At 47.9% G+C, this 17,981-nt stretch overlaps 2 protein-coding genes across 9 annotated transcripts in view; one reads left to right on the top strand and one right to left on the bottom strand.

Moving 5' to 3' along the window:
* The window catches only part of ARHGAP17 (Rho GTPase activating protein 17), a 63,652-nt gene extending 55,356 nt beyond the window's left edge, over positions 1 to 8,296 (top strand). For 4 of the 8 annotated variants that reach the window (XM_060282899.1, XM_060282898.1, XM_060282900.1 and 1 more), the window contains one exon: positions 1,322 to 7,394. In XM_060282899.1, coding sequence (XP_060138882.1) covers positions 1,322 to 2,262 — 941 coding nt within the window. In that variant the 3' untranslated portion in view covers positions 2,263 to 7,394. The other 4 variants (XM_035131127.2, XM_035131131.2, XM_035131129.2 and 1 more) reach the window with 3 other exon arrangements.
* Positions 8,297 to 9,412: 1,116 nt separating this feature from the next.
* On the bottom strand, positions 9,413 to 16,537 carry LOC118092984 (testis-expressed protein 47-like). The gene is made up of 6 exons (XM_035131673.2): positions 16,457 to 16,537; positions 15,924 to 15,993; positions 14,613 to 14,716; positions 12,370 to 12,543; positions 10,557 to 10,716; positions 9,413 to 9,564 (listed from the first exon to the last, which is right to left on the bottom strand). The coding sequence occupies exons 1-6, from the start codon at positions 16,535 to 16,537 to the stop codon at positions 9,413 to 9,415; spliced, it is 741 nt and encodes a 246-aa protein (XP_034987564.2).
* Positions 16,538 to 17,981: the final 1,444 nt, after the last annotated feature.

Raw genomic sequence — 17,981 nt, forward strand, 5'->3', positions numbered from 1 at the left:
TGACATGGCGGTGGCTGGCTACTATTGTCATTCTGCACCATCCACCAAACATGGAAGATGATGCTCTATTAGCCTTATTTATTTATTTATTTATTTGCTTGTTTTCTGGGCATGAGTGTTTTAACTTTAGTTAGCATCTCTTTTGCACTAGGAGAGGGTGGCGGGCAAGGAATGGTGGGCAGGGTCACGAAGAGATTGACTGAAGAGGGAGAGGGGAGGTGATTGAGGAGGATTAAATTTATTACCTGCCCTTCACCAGCAGGTCCCAGGGCAAGTTACAACCATTTACAATTCAGTATTAAAAACAGTTAAAACATAATACGTTCAGGGCCCTGAAGAAGCACATCTCCTGCAAAAAGGCCTGGGTAAAGTGATTGCTGAAATCTGTATACAGTGGTGCCTCGCTAGACGAATTTAATTCGTTCCATGGGTCTTTTCTTATAACGAAAAATTCGTCTAGCGAATCCCATAGGAATGCATTGCATTTTTTTTTTTATTTTGCCCATAGGAACGCATTACTTGAATTTCAATGCATTCCTATGGGAAACCACGATTCGCTAGACGAATTTTTCGTAAAACGAATTCGTCTAGTGAGGCAACCTCCGCTAGAAAAAACCTTTCGTTAAGCGGAAATTTCGTTAAGCAGGGCATTCGTTAAGCGAGGCACCACTGTAGTCAGGAAGCCAGGCTTCCCTCTAGAGGGAGTCCCACAACAGGGGCCACCACAGAGAAGGCTGTCTCCCAGGCCATGAGCTTCTGATGAAGGTGCAACTACCAAGAGGTCTCTTTTGATGATGTTAGCACCTGGGAAGGTCTGTAGGGAAGGAGACAGTCTTTCAGATACTTGAAACCTAAGTTGTTTGGGGCTTTTTACATTACGTAAGCACTTTTGAGAGCAAATGCAACTACTTTTGAAGAGGGGTTATATGACTTTTGTAGGCAACCCCAGAGAGTAATCTGACTTCTGCATTTTGGACCAGTTGAAAGTTTTCAAGTTGTCTTCCCAAGGGCAGCCCCATCTAGAGCACATTGCAGTAGTCCAGTCTGGATAGTTGATGGCAGGGAAGGGGGCCATCATGCAACTTCATCCTACTTTGCATTTTGATTGGTCAGATGCAACTTCCAAACAGTCCCTCTGAGTTCTAGGAGGCTTCAGGTTCTGCCAGGTGTTTCCAGGGGCTTGATACCTCTCAGGGCAGAAAAGAAGAGAGGAGCTTTTAAATGTTAAGGACGAGAAGCTCCATGTTGATGTGAGGCGGTGAAGAGACTGCTTCTGAGAGACATTTTAACCCCTGACTTTTCTTTCTGGCCTTCCTTGCAGCCGTGAAAAAGCCTGCCCCGGCCCCTCCAAAGCCAGCCAACCCACCTCCTGGGCAGCCAGGGAACCAAAGTGCCCCCTCCGCCCCTCAACCGCCCTCCATTTCCCCAAAGCCCCCCACGAGAAGCCCTTCTCCCCCCAGCCAGGGAGCCCCCCAGCCCAGCCCTGTCCCATCCCAGGGCTCTGCCCCCCGACGGTACTCCAGCAGCCTCTCCCCCATCCAGGCCCCCAGCCACCCGCCACCCCAGCCGCCCACGCAAACAGTGGCCACTCCTCCTCTCCAGCCCAAGGCCAACACTCCCAGCTCTTCCCCGCCTGGGTCTGAGTCCAGCCTTGAGCAGCCCTCGCCCACTCCTCCCCACACGCCCACGCCCCCCGACACCCCACCCCTGGAGAAGCACAACCCTGCAGTCACCTCCCCGGCTCCTCAGCCCCTCGCCCAGGATGCTCCTCCAGCTCAGTCGCCCCCTCCTCAGATGGGCACGTTGCCCAGGCCGAGGCCCGTGCCCAAGCCAAGGAACCGCCCCACCGTCCCCCCTCCACCGCATCCTCCTTCTCACCTGGCTGGAGACGGTCCTCTTCCTGGTCCCCCTTCAACGGCATCCCGCATCGTGACTGGTAAGGACTGCTTCTCTGTCAGCTCTGCCTCTGTGAACCTTGTGTTAAAAAAAAAATCCTGTGCCTGGAGGTGGTTGGTTGGTTGGATGTGGCTGGAGAAGGGGGAGAGAAACGCTCTCATCTCCACCACTGGGACAGAAGTGGAAAGAAGGCAAGGAGAAGGAGTTTCCCCAGAAGAAGAGAAATGGCTCCAAACCCGCAGCAGGCGTGGTTTCATCTGGGGGGGTGGTAATTGCAGTCAATCAAAGAGGCCCATATGGAGTGAAAAAGAAGACAGACAAAACTCATTTGGGGCTTTGTATCAGCTAACGCTGAAACGCCTTTAAATCAGAGCAGTTTCACGGCTACAGCTACCAAACGTTTCTTGGAATCGCAAGTTTTTATGTGCAAGTTTCTAGAGAGAGAGAGAGATGCTTGAAGTGTGAAGAGAAAAATGCTTAATGGTTGGATAGATAAAAGCAAATGCAGGCTAATAATTTTTTATTTATTTTTTTGCACTGTTGACCGTATTTCAAATTTCTGCATAAATCAGATTTCAAACACTATCTAGAGTTTTCACACTCAAGAAGGATTGTAGCCACATTTGTCTGTGTGCGTGTGCACGTGTGCGTGTAGTTTTAGCATACCGTTCTTCCCCTCCTCCATGCCTCCCCATCAGGACAGCTGCACCACCCAAAATGATTCCGTTTCACCCCACCAACATTGACAAGCAGCATGCCTCTAATTGATCTAGCTTATTGGAATGTTTGGGAAGCTCTGTGACATTTTGTAGCCGTATAGCTAGGGATGGGCTCACAAATAGGCAAAGCCAGGGTTTGTTTTTGTTTTTTGTGTGTTTTTTGCTTTTATTTATAAAAATATTTCTGTGTCATGATGTCATAAAATACCAGAGTGGTTTACAATGCTAAAGCAGAGAACATTGTTTCAAAAAATGAAAAATGCCTATAATCTTTGAGGTGGCTGGCAACTCAAAAATAAGAATGCATCAGCGGCAAAAGCCTGCCAGCATGAAAAGGTCTTCAAGATATACTGGAAAGTCAAAAGGGAGGGTGCCTGCTTTATCTCTGCCAGAAGAGTGTGACTGCCGACATGAAACACACAACTTAATCTTGAGACCAGTTGGGCCACTGTGACGTGGAGTCGCTCATCCCAGCATGTCAGACTGCAGGATTTCCTCACAAACTGCCCCAGTCGCCATTTCAGCACTGCAGAAGCTGTGCATTTAGAAAGCTCTGTAGATGCTAGGAAGAGCTTTGTTGCAGCCAGATTGTGGCTCAAGTCCCTTTCTGTGCATATAGAGGAGGAGGATGCTTTGTCCTCAGGAGTAGCCCCCCTCCCACCTAACGAAGCAGATCCTCCTTGACACCTAACGAAGCAGATCCTCTGAAAAAGAATGTGTTACCCATTTAGGAACCCCAGGCTGCATCAGTGCCCACAAAGCTGACCAACGTCCCTGCCAACTTTTAATCTGGGTTGGGTGCTTCTTAATTATGCTTAATCTCAAAACAGCATTGTGACGATAAAAACAAGGCTCTCCTTTTCCCTTTTGCCGTAGGCTGAAATAGCGCATGCCCCATCCTTTTTTTTTTTTTTTTAGCAGACCCTCTAACATGTTGACCACCTTCCTGTGCTGGAGCTTAAAGGGCGCTGGGAATAATAAGAAGCTCTATTTTTTAGCTGTGCAAATAACCCATTTAATCCCTTCTAGGTTGTAACGCCAACTTGCCAATAATAATAATTCTAATTGAGAATTTTATTAAATAATCTAGATGTTTGACCTGCATTGTTCAGTAGGAACTGAGATTGGAAATGGTAAGGAGGCCCTTCGATTGGCCAGAATTGTTGTGAATGCATAATCATGGACGCAGCTTCGTCCCTTTACTAACAGGTCACTGTTAACACAGCTTGCTTGCACCCAGGACTAACCCTGCATGTCAAAGAAGTGATGCTACCCTTGTGGGTACCTTTGTTTTGCCCCCCTTTCCTCCTTTTTAACACATTCACCGGATGTATCCCAGGATCCTGCCCTGCCCTGTCCGTTATTTAGTTTCTTTTCTGTCTGCCCCATCCATCCATACTTGGAATATGGAATGAATTTCTACTCTTCAAAAATATCCAGAGCCTCATAGATGGCAACACCCGACCTACAAGGCAGCCCTCCCCTCCCCTTTCTCTGTTTCTCACTATGGGGGTGGGGACTTGTTGGTGTGTTTTCCACTTGAAACTGAGACTAAGCCTTAGAGGCTCCACAGATACAACGCTGAAGATATTAGCAGCTTCACCGTTAATTGCTGAACCATAACTGGCATTAATTAAACGTCATTCCCTTTCCTAGGAACATGGAGTGGGGAGAGAGAAATAGGATGGGGGAAAGGGGTCACTTGTACAGATTGAAAGCTCACATATAAATGGGAAGCTGTTGAGCAGCTGAGCCCAGTCTTCGGGGCAAGTTGCGACTCTGCCACTCTGCTCCTTGCATGGAAGTTTGTGCCTGTGGAAGCTGCTGCAGTTGGGTGGAGCTGAGAAAGGTGGCCCTGTGTTGTTCCAAGCCATCCTCGTAAGGCAGTTGTTAGGGGGTGGGGATTGTATTAGGGCAGGAGGAGAACTGGGTTTCAGCTTCCCTGACACAGCCGAATGCATTGCATTCTGCACCACCCATGGAAGCATCTGAAATCTGCAAGGGCTCTGCTCTGTCACCTTCAAGCAGGGCTTTGCATTTGAAAGGAAGAAGTGACACTTGCCACCCAAGTCCCAGGGGCCTGCAGGTACTTGAAAACAAGCCCTGTTTCCATGTGCAAGATGTCAGGTGTGCTTCTAGCTTTTCAATGTGGTGGGAGGAGTGTCTGCTGGCATCAGGCTGCTTCTCTGTGCCACACAGGATTTCATGGTGTGTTTGCTGCTGCTTCTTTGTTGTTGTTTGGGGCGGGCGGGTGCTGAGTTGCAGTGTATGGCAAATCCTGAGCAAAATGTTTGTTCCAACCCTTCTCCAGTTCCAGGTTCTAGCGGACTTAACTCTGTAATTCTGCAAGCTTTCCCTTGTATTTGAGCAAGTCCAGAAGACGGATATCATCCCTACTTTGGGGATCAGGGTAGCTCCTTCAGATGAGATTTCCTTCCTAAAGCAGTGTCTCTGTCCCTCATGGTGTCTCAGCTAGCAGTCCTTGGGCCCCATATAGTTGGACTGTCCTGCAGTGACGCTGTGGTCTAAACCACAGAGCCTCTTGGGCTTGCTGATCAGAAGGTCGGCGGTTTGAATCCGCGTGACACGGTGAGCTCCCGTTGCTCTGTCCCAGCTTCTGCCAACCTAGCAGTTTGAAAGCATGCCGGTGCAAGTAGATAAATAGGTACTGCTGCGGCGGGAAGGTAAACAGCGTTTCCGTGCGCTCTGGCTTCCATCACGGTGTCCCGTTGCGCCAGAAGCAGTTTAGTCATGCTGGCCGCATGACCTGGAAAGCTGTGGACAAACGCTGGCTGCCTTGGCCTAAAAAGCGAGATGAGTGCTGTACCCCATAGTCGCCTTTGACTGGACTTAACTGTCCAGGGATCCTTTACCTTTACTTATTTTTTAAATTATATACCGTATATACTGGCGTATTAGACGGCTTTTGAACCCAGGAAATTTTTTCCAAAAGTTGGGGGCCCGTCTTATACGCCGGGTCCAAGAATCTGCAGTCACCGCATACGGTGGGGGGAGCTCAAAAACAGCCGCATCCCCACTGTATGCAGTGACCATATGAACGCAAAGAAGCGTGCTCGGGAGGGGGCTGCTCCCCGCCAGGGAGAATGGCTCCCTCATGGCTTTGTGACCTGGATCAGCGCAGAGATACAGTTTTGTGTATTTCATTGGTGTCAAGCTGCTGCCTCTTCTCTTTTTGTCAGCGCAAAGCAAAGGGATCTCTCCGTCTCTCTCTCTCTCTCTCCGCTCTCTCTTTCACTGCTGCTCAGCGTCTTTCGCTGGCTGTGTGAGCCTCCGATGTCTCTGCCCCTCTATCGCTATCCTCTCTATGGTTTCTTTCCCCCCCTTTTGCTCGGTGTCTCTGCCTCCCTCTCCCTCTCCCTGGCTTCTATTCCCCTTTTGCTCACTGAGCCAGCCTCGTTGTCTCTCTCTCCGCTCTCTCTTTCACTGCTGCTCAGCGTCTTTCGCTGGCTGTGTGAGCCTCCGATGTCTCTGCCCCTCTATCGCTATCCTCTCTATGGTTTCTTTCCCCCCCCCTTTTGCTCGGTGTCTCTGCCTCCCTCTCCCTGGCTTCTATTCCCCTTTTGCTCACTGAGTCAGCCTCGTTGTCTCTCTCTTTCACTGCTGCTCAGCGTCTTTCGCTGGCTGTGTGAGCCTCCGATGTCTCTGCCCCTCTATCGCTATCCTCTCTATGGTTTCTTTCCCCCCCCCCCTTTTGCTCGATGTCTCTGCCTCCCTCTCCCTCTCCCTCTCCCTCTCCCTCTCCCTCTCCCTTCTTTTGATCGATGTCTCTGCTTCTTTATCTCTCCTCTCTCTGGCTTCTTTCCCCCTCTCAATAACTAAGCAAGCAAGCAAACAAACAAACCACCATTTCCCCGGCTGCAGACTTGAGTGCTGGAGAAGACAGCCTCCCCTCCCCTCCCCGCCAAAAAAGGGCTGGAGTACATCCCAAATTCTATATTTTAACTTGAAAAGTAAGGGGTCGTCTTATACGCCCAGTCGCCTTATACGCCAGCATATACGGTATATGTCCACACAGTTCTTCCAGCAGTTCTCAATAGACTGCTTTTTATTAGCTTTGCTTCCTTTGGGTAAACCCAGGGATAAGGTTGTGTATATATATATATTTTTCCACACTTACAACACTGTACAAGTTCAAGATCTGGAAGCAGGGCAAACTCTCATCACTTTTAAGGTCTGTTCTGCAAAGAATTAGACTCAAGCCTTTATGGCTGCAAGATGCATTTAAAAGGATGTGGATTGGTATGAGGGGAGGGATGGATCCAAAGTTCCCATGGGGCCAGCAACCCAACTCCTTGCTTTTCCCCATAACTAGAAGAATAAATGAATGCAATTTCTTGGGGTGGGGGGGGGGAATGCTTAATTTCTTTGGGTCATAGAATCCAGTGTTTTCTTGGCACAGTGTTGGGGTGGAGGAGTTTTATACATATACATCCCTGCCCATAAGCTTCCAAACACCTCTTCTCTGGGTCAGCCTTCCCCAACCTGGTATCTTCTGGATGTTTTGGACTACAACTCCCATCAGCCCTTGAGGGTGACGGGAGTCAAGAGTCTAAAACATGGCCATGGGGGTGGCTTGGGGTGATGGGAATACTAATCCAAAACGACTGTGCTGGCTGGAGCTGATGGGAGTTGCAGTCCAAAGCATCCACAAGGCTCCAGGCTGGGGAACGTTAGTCTTACTTTCTGTCGTCTCTGTTCACAAGTCTGTGCCCTTTCATCATTGGTGTTGTGTGTTTTCTTTTTCCCCCCATGTCTTCTCTGCGCAGACTCTAATTCCAGTATTCAAGAGCCACCACGAGGCCTCCCTGCTGCGGAACTTCCAACAGAGTCGTCAGCTTTGCCAAACCAGAGCTCCCACAACCACCTTGTGCTCGACATCAATCACGATACCGAAAGCACCGCTTTATAAACGAAGGAAACCACTCCAGGGCCCCAGCTGCTCCTGCCCCAGCGGGAACCTCGCCAGTCAAGGCTCTACAGTGAGGAGCTTATGGAAATCGAAAGAAGTTTAATGACCTGTGTCTTGACCAAGGTGCCTAAGCTGTGGCTGGGATGATGATTGTCTGGCTGCCCCCGAAAAGTATATCGGAAGCTTAATTGCTGCTGTTAACAGAGACGGCTGAACAATTCCAAGAGAATCCAAAGCAATGCATGTATCATGGAAACAACCTTTTAAAGGCCTCTGTTGAACTCTTCCTCTAAATTCCTTTTTTTTTTTGCTCTTACCAAGGAGATGGCTCACAAGAGACGTTCTGTCTCTGACATGCTGCAGACTTTGTTAAAATATGAACCAAAAAAACACAAAAAACCCCCACAACCTCCACGTGTGCTGGCAGGAGGAGACTGCTGGTTCTCAGTCCCTTTTGCCCTGGCAGTGGAGAAAATCCTTGTGCCTTGATGGACTGTTATACTGTAGAAGGAAATGTACTGTCTCTCTAACCATTTCAGCTCTCTCTCTCTCTCTCCCTCTCTCTCTCTGTCGTCCGGTGTTGTTATTTACTCCCCCCCCCCCTTTTTTTTTTGGTTTTCATAGTTATTTGTATTAACCATCCCTGCTTTGGTTTCTGTAACCCCCATAAAAACAGCTGCTGTCAAGCTGAAAACTTCGGAAAACTTTGTGTATTTACTTTCAGTTGTTATAAATGAGTTGGAATTGGAAAGCGGTTTTCTTTTCTTTTTTGGAAACATCACTTTGGAGTCATCTGCTTGGTAAAATTATTCTCACTTCTGCTGCTGTAAGGAAAATGTCTTCTAATTAAAATGGTACACCATCAGAACAGCTGCCCACTCTGGGAGGGGCATCACTCCCTTCGAATAGCACATTCAGGGGTGGGGGAACAGTGTGAGCCAAATAGGATTTACTCCATCTCCACACTGGCTAATTAGTTCCACAATAGCGTGTGTGCATGCATGTGTACATAAAAATACTAATTCATTGAAAGTGAAGCAGTAGGCAAAGATGCGGTGTCGCTTTTTGTAAGTCTCTTGGTGGTAGGAGAGCAGAATCGAGTGCAGTCTCTAATTTAGAGAGTGCGGCCCCTCAGAAAACACGCACCTTGTTGAATTTCCCTTACAGTCCCCATGTTTGAATGGACACCGAAACTGTAGGCAACACCTGGTTTCACTAACACGTTTATTGCTGCCTTGACCCTTTCTCCTGTGTGCTGGAAGGAAGTTTAATGGACGTTGGCATTCCTAGCCAATTCTGCAAGTTAACAGCACCCTTGAACTGCTACCCACGAAAACGCTGGCAGTTTGGAAGGTTTCATGAAATCATATGAGTAGGAGTAGGCCACACACATTCTGCAAGGAAGGAGGAGGAGATTATAGGCAGTGTCAGATAATTAACAAATCCCTGTACACCAGACCCTCTCAGGAGATGCTTTCCTGCCCTTGGGCAGTAATAGTAGTATGGAACTGTTATAAATAAACATAAGAGGAGCCTGGCAGTTTGATCAGGCCCAGTGGCCAAACAGGTGCCTGTGGGAAGCCTGAAAGCAGGACCTAAATTCAAGAACCCTCTTGCTACTTGTAGTTCCCAACAAGTGGCTTTCAGAGGCATAATCCCTCCAACAGTGCAGGATTACCAAATAGGCAGACTCAGCACTGGCCTGTGGGCTCCATGCCTCTTAGGGACCCCTCGGCAATGAATCAAAATAATAAATGCTGATTTGAACTTGAAAGAAAATTACAATCAAGTTTTCTTAGTTCAGTGTTTGTCCCATTAGAGCAGGGTGCAGGGCAAGATTTCTACTGCCATGGGGCCTCCACAGGATTTAATCTGGCACTGGCATAAAGTAGCCATCATGGCAAGCAGCCACTGCTGTTCTCAGATGCAGGATGGACGAGCAGATCTTCCTCTCAAAGGCAGGTCCCACTAGTTTGGTGGTTCCAGGGTCTCCAGGCATAGGAGACCCACCCCCTTTGCCTGAAGTTAAGCAAGTTTAGGTCTGGTCACTGCCTAGAAGGGAGACCTCTCGGAACCACCGGTCTGCTACCATGGAATCCATGACGGGGGACAGCAAGCAGGTGTGAAGGTAAGATCATAGTAAATTGGACATCCCTCCAAAGCTGCACTTCAACTTCCTTTGACGAGCTACAAGAGCCCCTCTGGGCAGGTGCATGATATATGCATGGCTAAATTGTAAAGGTAAAGGGACCCCTGACCATTTGGTCCAGTCGTGGCCGACTCTGGGGCTGCAGTGCTCATCTCGCGTTATTGGCTGAGGGAGCCGGCGTACAGCTTCCAGGTCCTGTGGCCAGCATAACAAAGCTGCTTCTGGCGAACCAGAGCAGCGCACAGAAACACCATTTACCTCCCCGCTATAGCGGTATCTATTTATCTACTTGCACTTTGATGTGCTTTCGAACTGCTAGGTTGACAGGAGCTGGGACCGAGCAACGGGAGCTCACCCCGTCGCAGGGATCCGAACTGCTGACCTTCTGATCGGCAAGCCCTAGTCTCTGTGGTTTAACCCACAGCGCCACCCATGTCCCTCTGGCTAAATTGAAGCTTGCTGGAAAAAAAGGGAGTCTCATCCACTGATCTGCCCGCCTTTGCTTCTGCCCCATCCAACACTGACATGCAGCCCTTGAGCTGGAAAGGGCAGTGTGGTCTAGTGGATAGTGTTGGACTAGGACCTGGGAGACCAGGGTTCGAATTCCCACTCAGCCATGAAGCTCACTGGGTGACTCTGGGCCCGTAGGATAAAAATCAAATCATTAAATAAAGGTTCCCCACCCCTGACCTATAGACTTCACTTACTTGATTGTAAAGCAGTTTTGACATATTCAGTATGCAAACATGGTTGCTCCTTCCCTCCATGATTTTCATTTTGTACCCCTGCACCCACCCACCCAGGATGCTCACATACTGGAGATGGTGCCTACTGGCTGGAAGGGTGATGGAAGGCAGCGTACCTGAATCCATTTTAGGCTGCAAAGGATTGTTGTATATCTTCAGAAACTCCTCTGGACTGAGGCACTCCTTAGCCGTGCACAAATACTGGATGGTTTCTGCTGGGATCAGAAGTTCTGGCACGACCGTGTGGAGACAATCGCTGAGGCCTTTATTGCCCACCTTTGAGGTCCACAGGGAGGAAGCACAATTTCCAATAGAGAGCATTGCACTGATTAGTTTTCCTTCTGCAACTGGACGTACTTAGCTCACCTTTTCTTCCTTAACAAATGTTCCCAAGTCAGCTTATTAAGGGTTGGTTTGTATTTAATCACGTAAGATAAGCAACCTAACGAGAAAGCAAGAACTTAAAAACAGTGGGCTCTAAAGCAAGAGATCTGTCTTGGCTTTTTATTTCTTAGTTATTATTCGTTTGATACATATTGTTACTGTATGTGCAAAATAAAAAGTATACATTAAAAATACCATAACAGATCAAGCAAAAGCAATAAAAGCAAGTTAACTGCAGCAGATCAGGCTGAAACTCCCACCCCCCAAATGCCTTCCAAAACAGATGTCTGAGACTCTTAAAATCCTAGGGTTGTGGGTTTATTTTCTTGGCCAAAAGATTACTGTATTGCAGGGGGTTGGACTAGATCAGTGTTTCTCAACTGCTGTTCCGCGGCACACTAGTGTGCCGTGAGACGCTGGCTGGTGTGCCGCGACGTGCGGCGACGAGAAGGGCGATTTGCATTGTCACGTGCCTGGCGGCCGCCAATACACAACACTAACCCGCCAGAAAGCAATATTTCTCCTCCTCTTTCCCAAAGCTCAGTGCAAACGAGCCTGGCGGCCGCCAATACACAGCACTAACCCGCCGGACGGCTTGTGAAGCCTTATTACAGGAGATTGCAACCAACACAGCAATTGGCAAGTGTTTCTTACAGTCATAATTATAGTCAATATAGGGCGGCACAGAGTTAATTTTTTAAACTTTTTTAATGGTGGTGTGCCGCATGATTTTTTTCACGGAACAAGTGTGCCGTGGCCCAAAAAAGGTTGAGAAACACTGGACTAGATGACCCTCATGGTCCCTTCCAACTCTACAGTTCTTAGAACACTGAAAGAGCCTGGCTCCTGGGTCAGGCCAGAGGGGGCCCATCTAGTCCAGCATCCTGTTCTCACAGTGGCCAGCAAGAATCCCCAAATGAAAGCCCACAAGGTCCACATGTGATCCTCACTCAAAGACAAGAAAGGCACTAGTTGGAATGAATAGCTTATTTTCTTGGGATCAACTCTGCTAGCTTTGGGGTTATCAGGGCCAATGAGATGAAGATAATATGATGAGGTTCAACACACACACACCTTACCTAGAACTCATAGACAACCAGTGAAGCTGAGTGTTTGAAGACTCTGGACGGATAAAATTAATTTCTTATACACACAGCACCTAGTTAAACGGGGACTCGGTGCGACATGAGGTGGATGGCTCATGGGGACTCGGTGGATGGCTCATGGGGATGGCTCACGGGGACTCGGTGCGACATGAGGTGGACATGGATGGCCACATGCTTGGATAGTTTTAAAAGAGGATTGGACACATGCGTGAGGGAGAGAGCCATCGATGGCTACTAGCCACAGTGGCTGTGCTCCCTCCATGGTCAGATGCAGTAATGCTTCTGAATATCAGTTGCTGGAAACCACAGGAGAGGAGAGCGCTCTTGTGCTTGCATCCTGCTTGCTGGCTTCCCACAAGGAACCCTTCAGCCACTGCGAGAGCAGGATGCTAGACTAGACAGACCATTGGCCCTGATCCAGCAGGCCAAATGTCCTTACCTTGAGAGTCGCAAGATAAACTCCCAGTCTCAGGTTGAGGGTAAGGCACTCTGTGATCACTTCCTCTGTCGTCTGGGTCTGCGTAACGTCTTCAAGAGTTACTGGGACTTCCACTGCTGTGGCGTACCACTGGTTGAAGAGTCTGGTCGGGATGTTGTGAGACATCGATAATATCTTAACGTCGTGTATTAAAGCACTGGGGGTAGGGGTGGATGGACAAATCCGTCAGCTTTTTGATTCTCTCCCTTTCTCATTCTTCCAATCTTAGATTCAGTTCCCCATGTTTCCTGGGTTTGCGTGAGAATTTCTCCTAGTAAGCACATTTTTGCATGAAGCTTTGAAAAATATAGACCAGGGGTCAGCAACCTTTTTCAGCCGTGGGCCGGTCCACCGTCCCTCAGTCCATGTGGTGGGCCGGACTATATTTGGGGGGGAGGGATGAACGAATTCCTATGCCCCACAAATAACCCAGAGATGCATTTGAAATAAAAGGACACATTCTACTCATGTAAAAACACACTGATTCCTGGACCGTCCGCGGGCCGGATTGAGAAGGCGTTCAGGCTGCATCCGGCCCCCAGGCCTTAGTTGTCTACCCCTGATATAGACATCTTTGCAAGCAATTTTCTGCCTGCGCACTAAGAAGGAGGCAGTTGATGGGCAGGGTCATATTTTGAAACTAAGTAAGAATATGGCAGGTGAGTGGGGGCTGCACTGCAAGGGGTTGGACTAGATGACCCTTGGGTCCCTTCTCCAACTCTACAATTCTATGCTTCTATGAAGGAAGAGTGAGGTTGGTAGGACTGTGCTCTATTCACCCTAATGGACCAGCCCCCATCAGCCTCCCCTGAACAAATTTCCAATCACTTACTTTGAGTCTTGCTTTTCAACAGCTGCCAAGTCCATAAGAATGTGGTAAATTGTGCCACTGGATGCCTACAAATTATTATTATTATTATTATTATTATTATTATTATTATTATTATTATTATTATTTTGTGCCACTGAATGCCTAAAAATTACTACTACTACTACTTACTACTACTACTACTATTTCCTTTTTCCCAGACCAGGACTCAAGGCAGCTTGCAGATAAAAATGCAAAACACAGATAAAACAGAAAAGCTAAATGCATAGAAAAGACCATCATTAAAAAGTAATTAATTGAACAGTAATACAATTGAAACAATATTTAAAAAAAAAACAAATTTATTACAAATGTGAATAACAACAACAGTAAAAGCATTACATCACCAGTTCTTTTCTTAAAAACAGTAAGTCCCTAAAGGATTGTTGGAATAGAAAGGTTTTCACTTGCCAGTGGAAGAACAGCAAGGAGGGAGCCAGTCTGGCTTCTCTAGGAAAGGAGTTCCAAAGTTCCAAAGTCTGGGAGCAGCCACCAAAAAGGCCCTCTCCTGCATCCCCACTAAACGTGTCTGTGAGGGTGGCAGGACGGAGAGAAGGACCTTCCCTGAAGATCTCGGAGACTGGGCAGCTTCATTTGAGAGAATCTGGATTTTCAGAGGGAGCAGGGAGTGGGGGAGGCATAAATGCTCAAGTCACACTGGGGTCTGATATCCTCTGTTACTGTGGACAGGAATGGAGTAGCATGAGAGGCAGAATGTGAGTTTTGACATTGTTTCTAAATTTTGGGTTTGATGGATGTTTTTAAGTCAAATACTGTACTCATCTTCGGGCATTTCCAGACTCCCTATTTTCAGGTGGGATTCAACTGCCTATCGACAAACTCAGCTTGCACAGTTGAAGTTGGTCAGGCCCTTGCAAAATAAAGCCACTTTCCCCAAAGACTGGAGAGTTTTCAGTAAGGAAATTGAAAGGCACTGGGAAGTTTGGGATTATAATTACTTGATGCAACTACATCTACTGGTAACTTCCATACATACAAATCAGAATGAATGCACAATAAGCAGCCAATGTTGTCTAAAACTGCCCACAAACGTGGTGCAAGCCAATCAGACTGAACGATCAATAAATTGGCCACCTGGAAGTGCAGTTCCAGAGTTAGCTTCCAAAAAACCCGCAAAGCAGCCTTTTGCAGGACCCAGCTGCCCTCCGGTGGCCACTTACCTGAATGTAAATCCCATTGAACAAAGCAAATCGTTGTTATAAGGAAATATGTGCAGGCATTCAGTTGCATGTGGGATTTCTCTGGGATTTGTGATTAACCTGCACTATTATAGAAAGAGGGATCTCTTGGCTTGAACCTGGTAGATCTGACTCACCTCTAGAATCTGCAGAAGACAGTGAGAGTAGATGAGGAGGATGCCAGAGGGGGATTCCCCTAGGTGGATCTTGGAAATCCTCTGGAAAAGTTGCTCATGGTATGCTTATGAAGAGGAGGGAGCGAAAGGAGACCAACTGAGAGATCCGCTGGAAAAATCATTGCCCAAGCGTAATGGACCCAAACAGGTCATGGCCACACCCATGGAGCCACACCCCTTCGAAGACTGTGCATGAGCCGACGAGATGTGGCCCACTGGAGTTTTGTATCTGGCCCTCACTATTCTTCTTCCCACATCATATCCTTTCTCCAGCCACAGCTACCCACTCCATGGCCCTGCCTCTCACTCTCCATGAGTATTTTTGCCTGGCTGGAAAGTGTATTTGAACTTCCATAATGCCTCTTATGAATGAGAGAGAGAGAATTGTGCAGTGTTTTTCTTCTAGAAAGAGAGACACTGGTACTTCATGCCCTTGGGTACTCCCAGGGGAAAAAAAGCACTGGGTGCATGTGTATAGACTGGCCAGCTGTACAAAGGTAATGTTTATTATTTATTATTGTTATTATTAGTAAAGGTAAAGGTAAAGAGATCCCTGACCATTAGGTCAAGTCATGACCGACTCTAGGGTTGGCCGAGGGAGCCGGCATACAGCTTCCAGGTCATGACAAAGCCGCTTCTGGCAAACCAGAGCAGCGCACGGAAACGCCATTTACCTTCCCGCTGTAGCGGTACCTATTTATTTATTTACTTGCACTTTTTGGCATGCTTTTGAACTGCTAGGTTGGCAGGAGCTGGGACGGAGCAACGAGAGCTCACCCCGTCGCGGGGGTTCGAACCACCGACCTTCTGATCGGCAAGCCCTAGGCTCTGTGCTTTAACCCACAGCGCCACCCGCGTCCCGTTATTATTTGTACAGTGGTACCTCAGTTTGCGACCGCAATCCGTTCCGCGGAGGCAGTCGCTCGCTGAAGCGGCCGCTCCCCGAAGGCACGCTTCTGCGCATGTGCGAAGCGCCGATAGAGCGCTTCTGCGCACACACGCTGCGCAGATCGCTTCTGCACATGTGCGAGCTGCGCAGATCGCGTCTCACCCACATCTGCCTCTGCCAGCCCTGGTATGTGGCCTTTAAAAGGTTGCCATAAGGGAATGCAGCCCTCAGGCTGAAAAGGGATTCCCCACTCCTGCCGCAGAAAAGCCCTGTGGAAGTTCTGCAGCCCAGTTCATCTCTGAGGCTGTTTTTCCAGCACTGGAAGAGGCTCACGGGCAATGCCTTGCCTCCCGAAAGTCAGCGTGAGAGGGTAGCTCCCATACCTGTGACATCTGCGCTCTCCGCATTTTCTCGCAACAGCGCGACAAAGAACATCCGATGGATCAGGAATTTCTGGGGTCGGAGGGAAGGAGAACACGAAAGGTTCTGTTAGTAGCTCTTTGCCTGCGTCTTGGACCCATTTTATAGGAAAGGCGATTGAATCTTATGCTGTTGAGAGCTGGAGCCCGAAATAGGTCAGTAAATAAAATACCCTGTGTCAGTGAAGTTCATACTTTATTCAAAGAAGCCAATAAAGCTCAGGCCTAGTATTCACCGCACTAGGACTCATGGCTACCCTTTGGGACTATGAAGAGGTTCAGAATGGCAGGGCGAAGGCTACACTACATGTGTAGAGGGCAGAGTGGGGCAACTTGAGAAGCCATAATATGGAAAGGGATGAGGAGCTGGTCTGGAGTTGTGGGAGAGCAGCAAGAATGGAGGAGCGTTGAGGAGACCCTGTGCAGAGGTGCTGAGGTGAAAGCGTGGCCTTGTGTTGAGGAGAACCTTCCAGCACCACCCAAATTTCCCCTCACACCTTCATCTGTTGGCGCCTCTTCTCCTCCAGAGCACTGAGGAGGGTGGCCCTCGCCACTATGTTGGCCACTATGTTGGCCATTTTGCCCAAGATGGCAGTTCCGGAACTCAAGAGAACAGTCTGAGGTAACTGCCGCGTGAGGGAATGGCCTCCCCTAGGAAGTCAGCTCTATTGCCAGCCTGTGTTCTGAGGATCTATGCTTTGAACCTGCTCTACCCAAAAGAAAATAAGCAAATATATAGGATTGAGGGGAGGCCGTCTTTGGGTCTCCTCCAAGCCTGCAGTTTTATTTTTTATTTTTTGTATGTACTGTAATTGTTATTAAGTTTTCTGTTTTACAATTTGAGATACTCATTTTACATCCTTCAGATATCAATGACTTCCTTTCTTCTCTTTCCATGGTTCATTTTACGTATCTTATATCCCTGCATATTTTACAAAACTATGCCATTCAGTATTCCATTATTGCACCCATCAAACTTATTTACACTGTTGAATTTATCTTAATGCTGCCAGCTCTCCACAATTATTTCCCATATATTCAGTAAACGTTTTCCTATCTTCCTTAAACGTATGTTCTTCTTGTTCTCTTATTCTATATGTTAGGTCCGCGAGTTGTGCATATTCTGTCAACTTAGGTTGCCATTCTTTTTTGGTTGGGACCTCTTTCATTTTCCATTTTTGGGCTAACAAAACACGGGCCACAGTAGTAGCATGCATAAAGACATAAACAACCAAACCTGCAGTTTTACATCTGTAAGGTGGGTTATTGCAGCAGAAGGAACTGCATGACATGGCATGGAGAAAAATATTTTCTCCTTCTCCTTCTCATAACAACTAGGAACTCATGGGCATCCAATGAAGCTGAATGTTGGAAGATTCAGGACACATAGAATCATAGAGTTGGAAGGGACCACATGGGTCATCTAGTCCAACCCCCCGCAATGCAGGAATCTTTTGTCCAACATGGGGCTCGAACCCACGACCCTGAGATTAAGAGTCTCGGGCTCTACTGACTGAGCTATCACAGAAAAGGAAGGACGTTTTCCCGCAGTGCGTAGTTGAACTGTGGATCTCAGTGGTGGCCACCATCTTGGATTGTTTAAAAAGAGGATTAGGCAAGTTTATGGAAGAGAAGGGTATCAAGGGCTACTGGCCACGATGGCTTGGCTCTGCCTCCACGGTTGGAGGCAGCAATGCTTCTGAATACCAGTTGCCAGAAATCACAGCAGAGGAGAGGGCTCTTGTGATGGAGTCCTGCTTGTGGATTTCGCACTGGGTTATCTGGTTGGCCACTGAGAGGCCCAAATGCTGGATTCGATGGGCCATTGGCCTGGTCCAGCAGGCTCTTCTTTTGATCTTATTCCGGAGTGGTCAAACCAGTCTCTTTTGTTAAGTTAAAAGACCCGTTAACATAACTTAAAGCTTATTTTTACATGACTAAACATTTGGCCAAGTACAGGTGTATTGCCATAGAAACAACCAGCCAGCAATGCTTCGATTCAAAAGATCAGACAGAAAAGAG

The sequence above is a fragment of the Zootoca vivipara genome, chromosome 14 (genome assembly GCF_963506605.1).
Source record: "Zootoca vivipara chromosome 14, rZooViv1.1, whole genome shotgun sequence".
NCBI lineage: Eukaryota > Metazoa > Chordata > Lepidosauria > Squamata > Lacertidae > Zootoca > Zootoca vivipara.

Coding starts and splice junctions, on each gene's coding strand:
- LOC118092984 (XM_035131673.2), bottom strand. CDS start 16,537: ATGGCCAACATAGTGGCCAACATAGTGGCGAGGGCCACCCTCCTCAGT. Junction 15,994..16,456: donor AGAGGCGCCAACAGATGAAG/GTGTGAGGGGAA, acceptor CTCCGACCCCAG/AAATTCCTGATCCATCGGAT. Junction 12,544..14,612: donor GTCTTCTGCAGATTCTAGAG/GTGAGTCAGATC, acceptor CACGACGTTAAG/ATATTATCGATGTCTCACAA.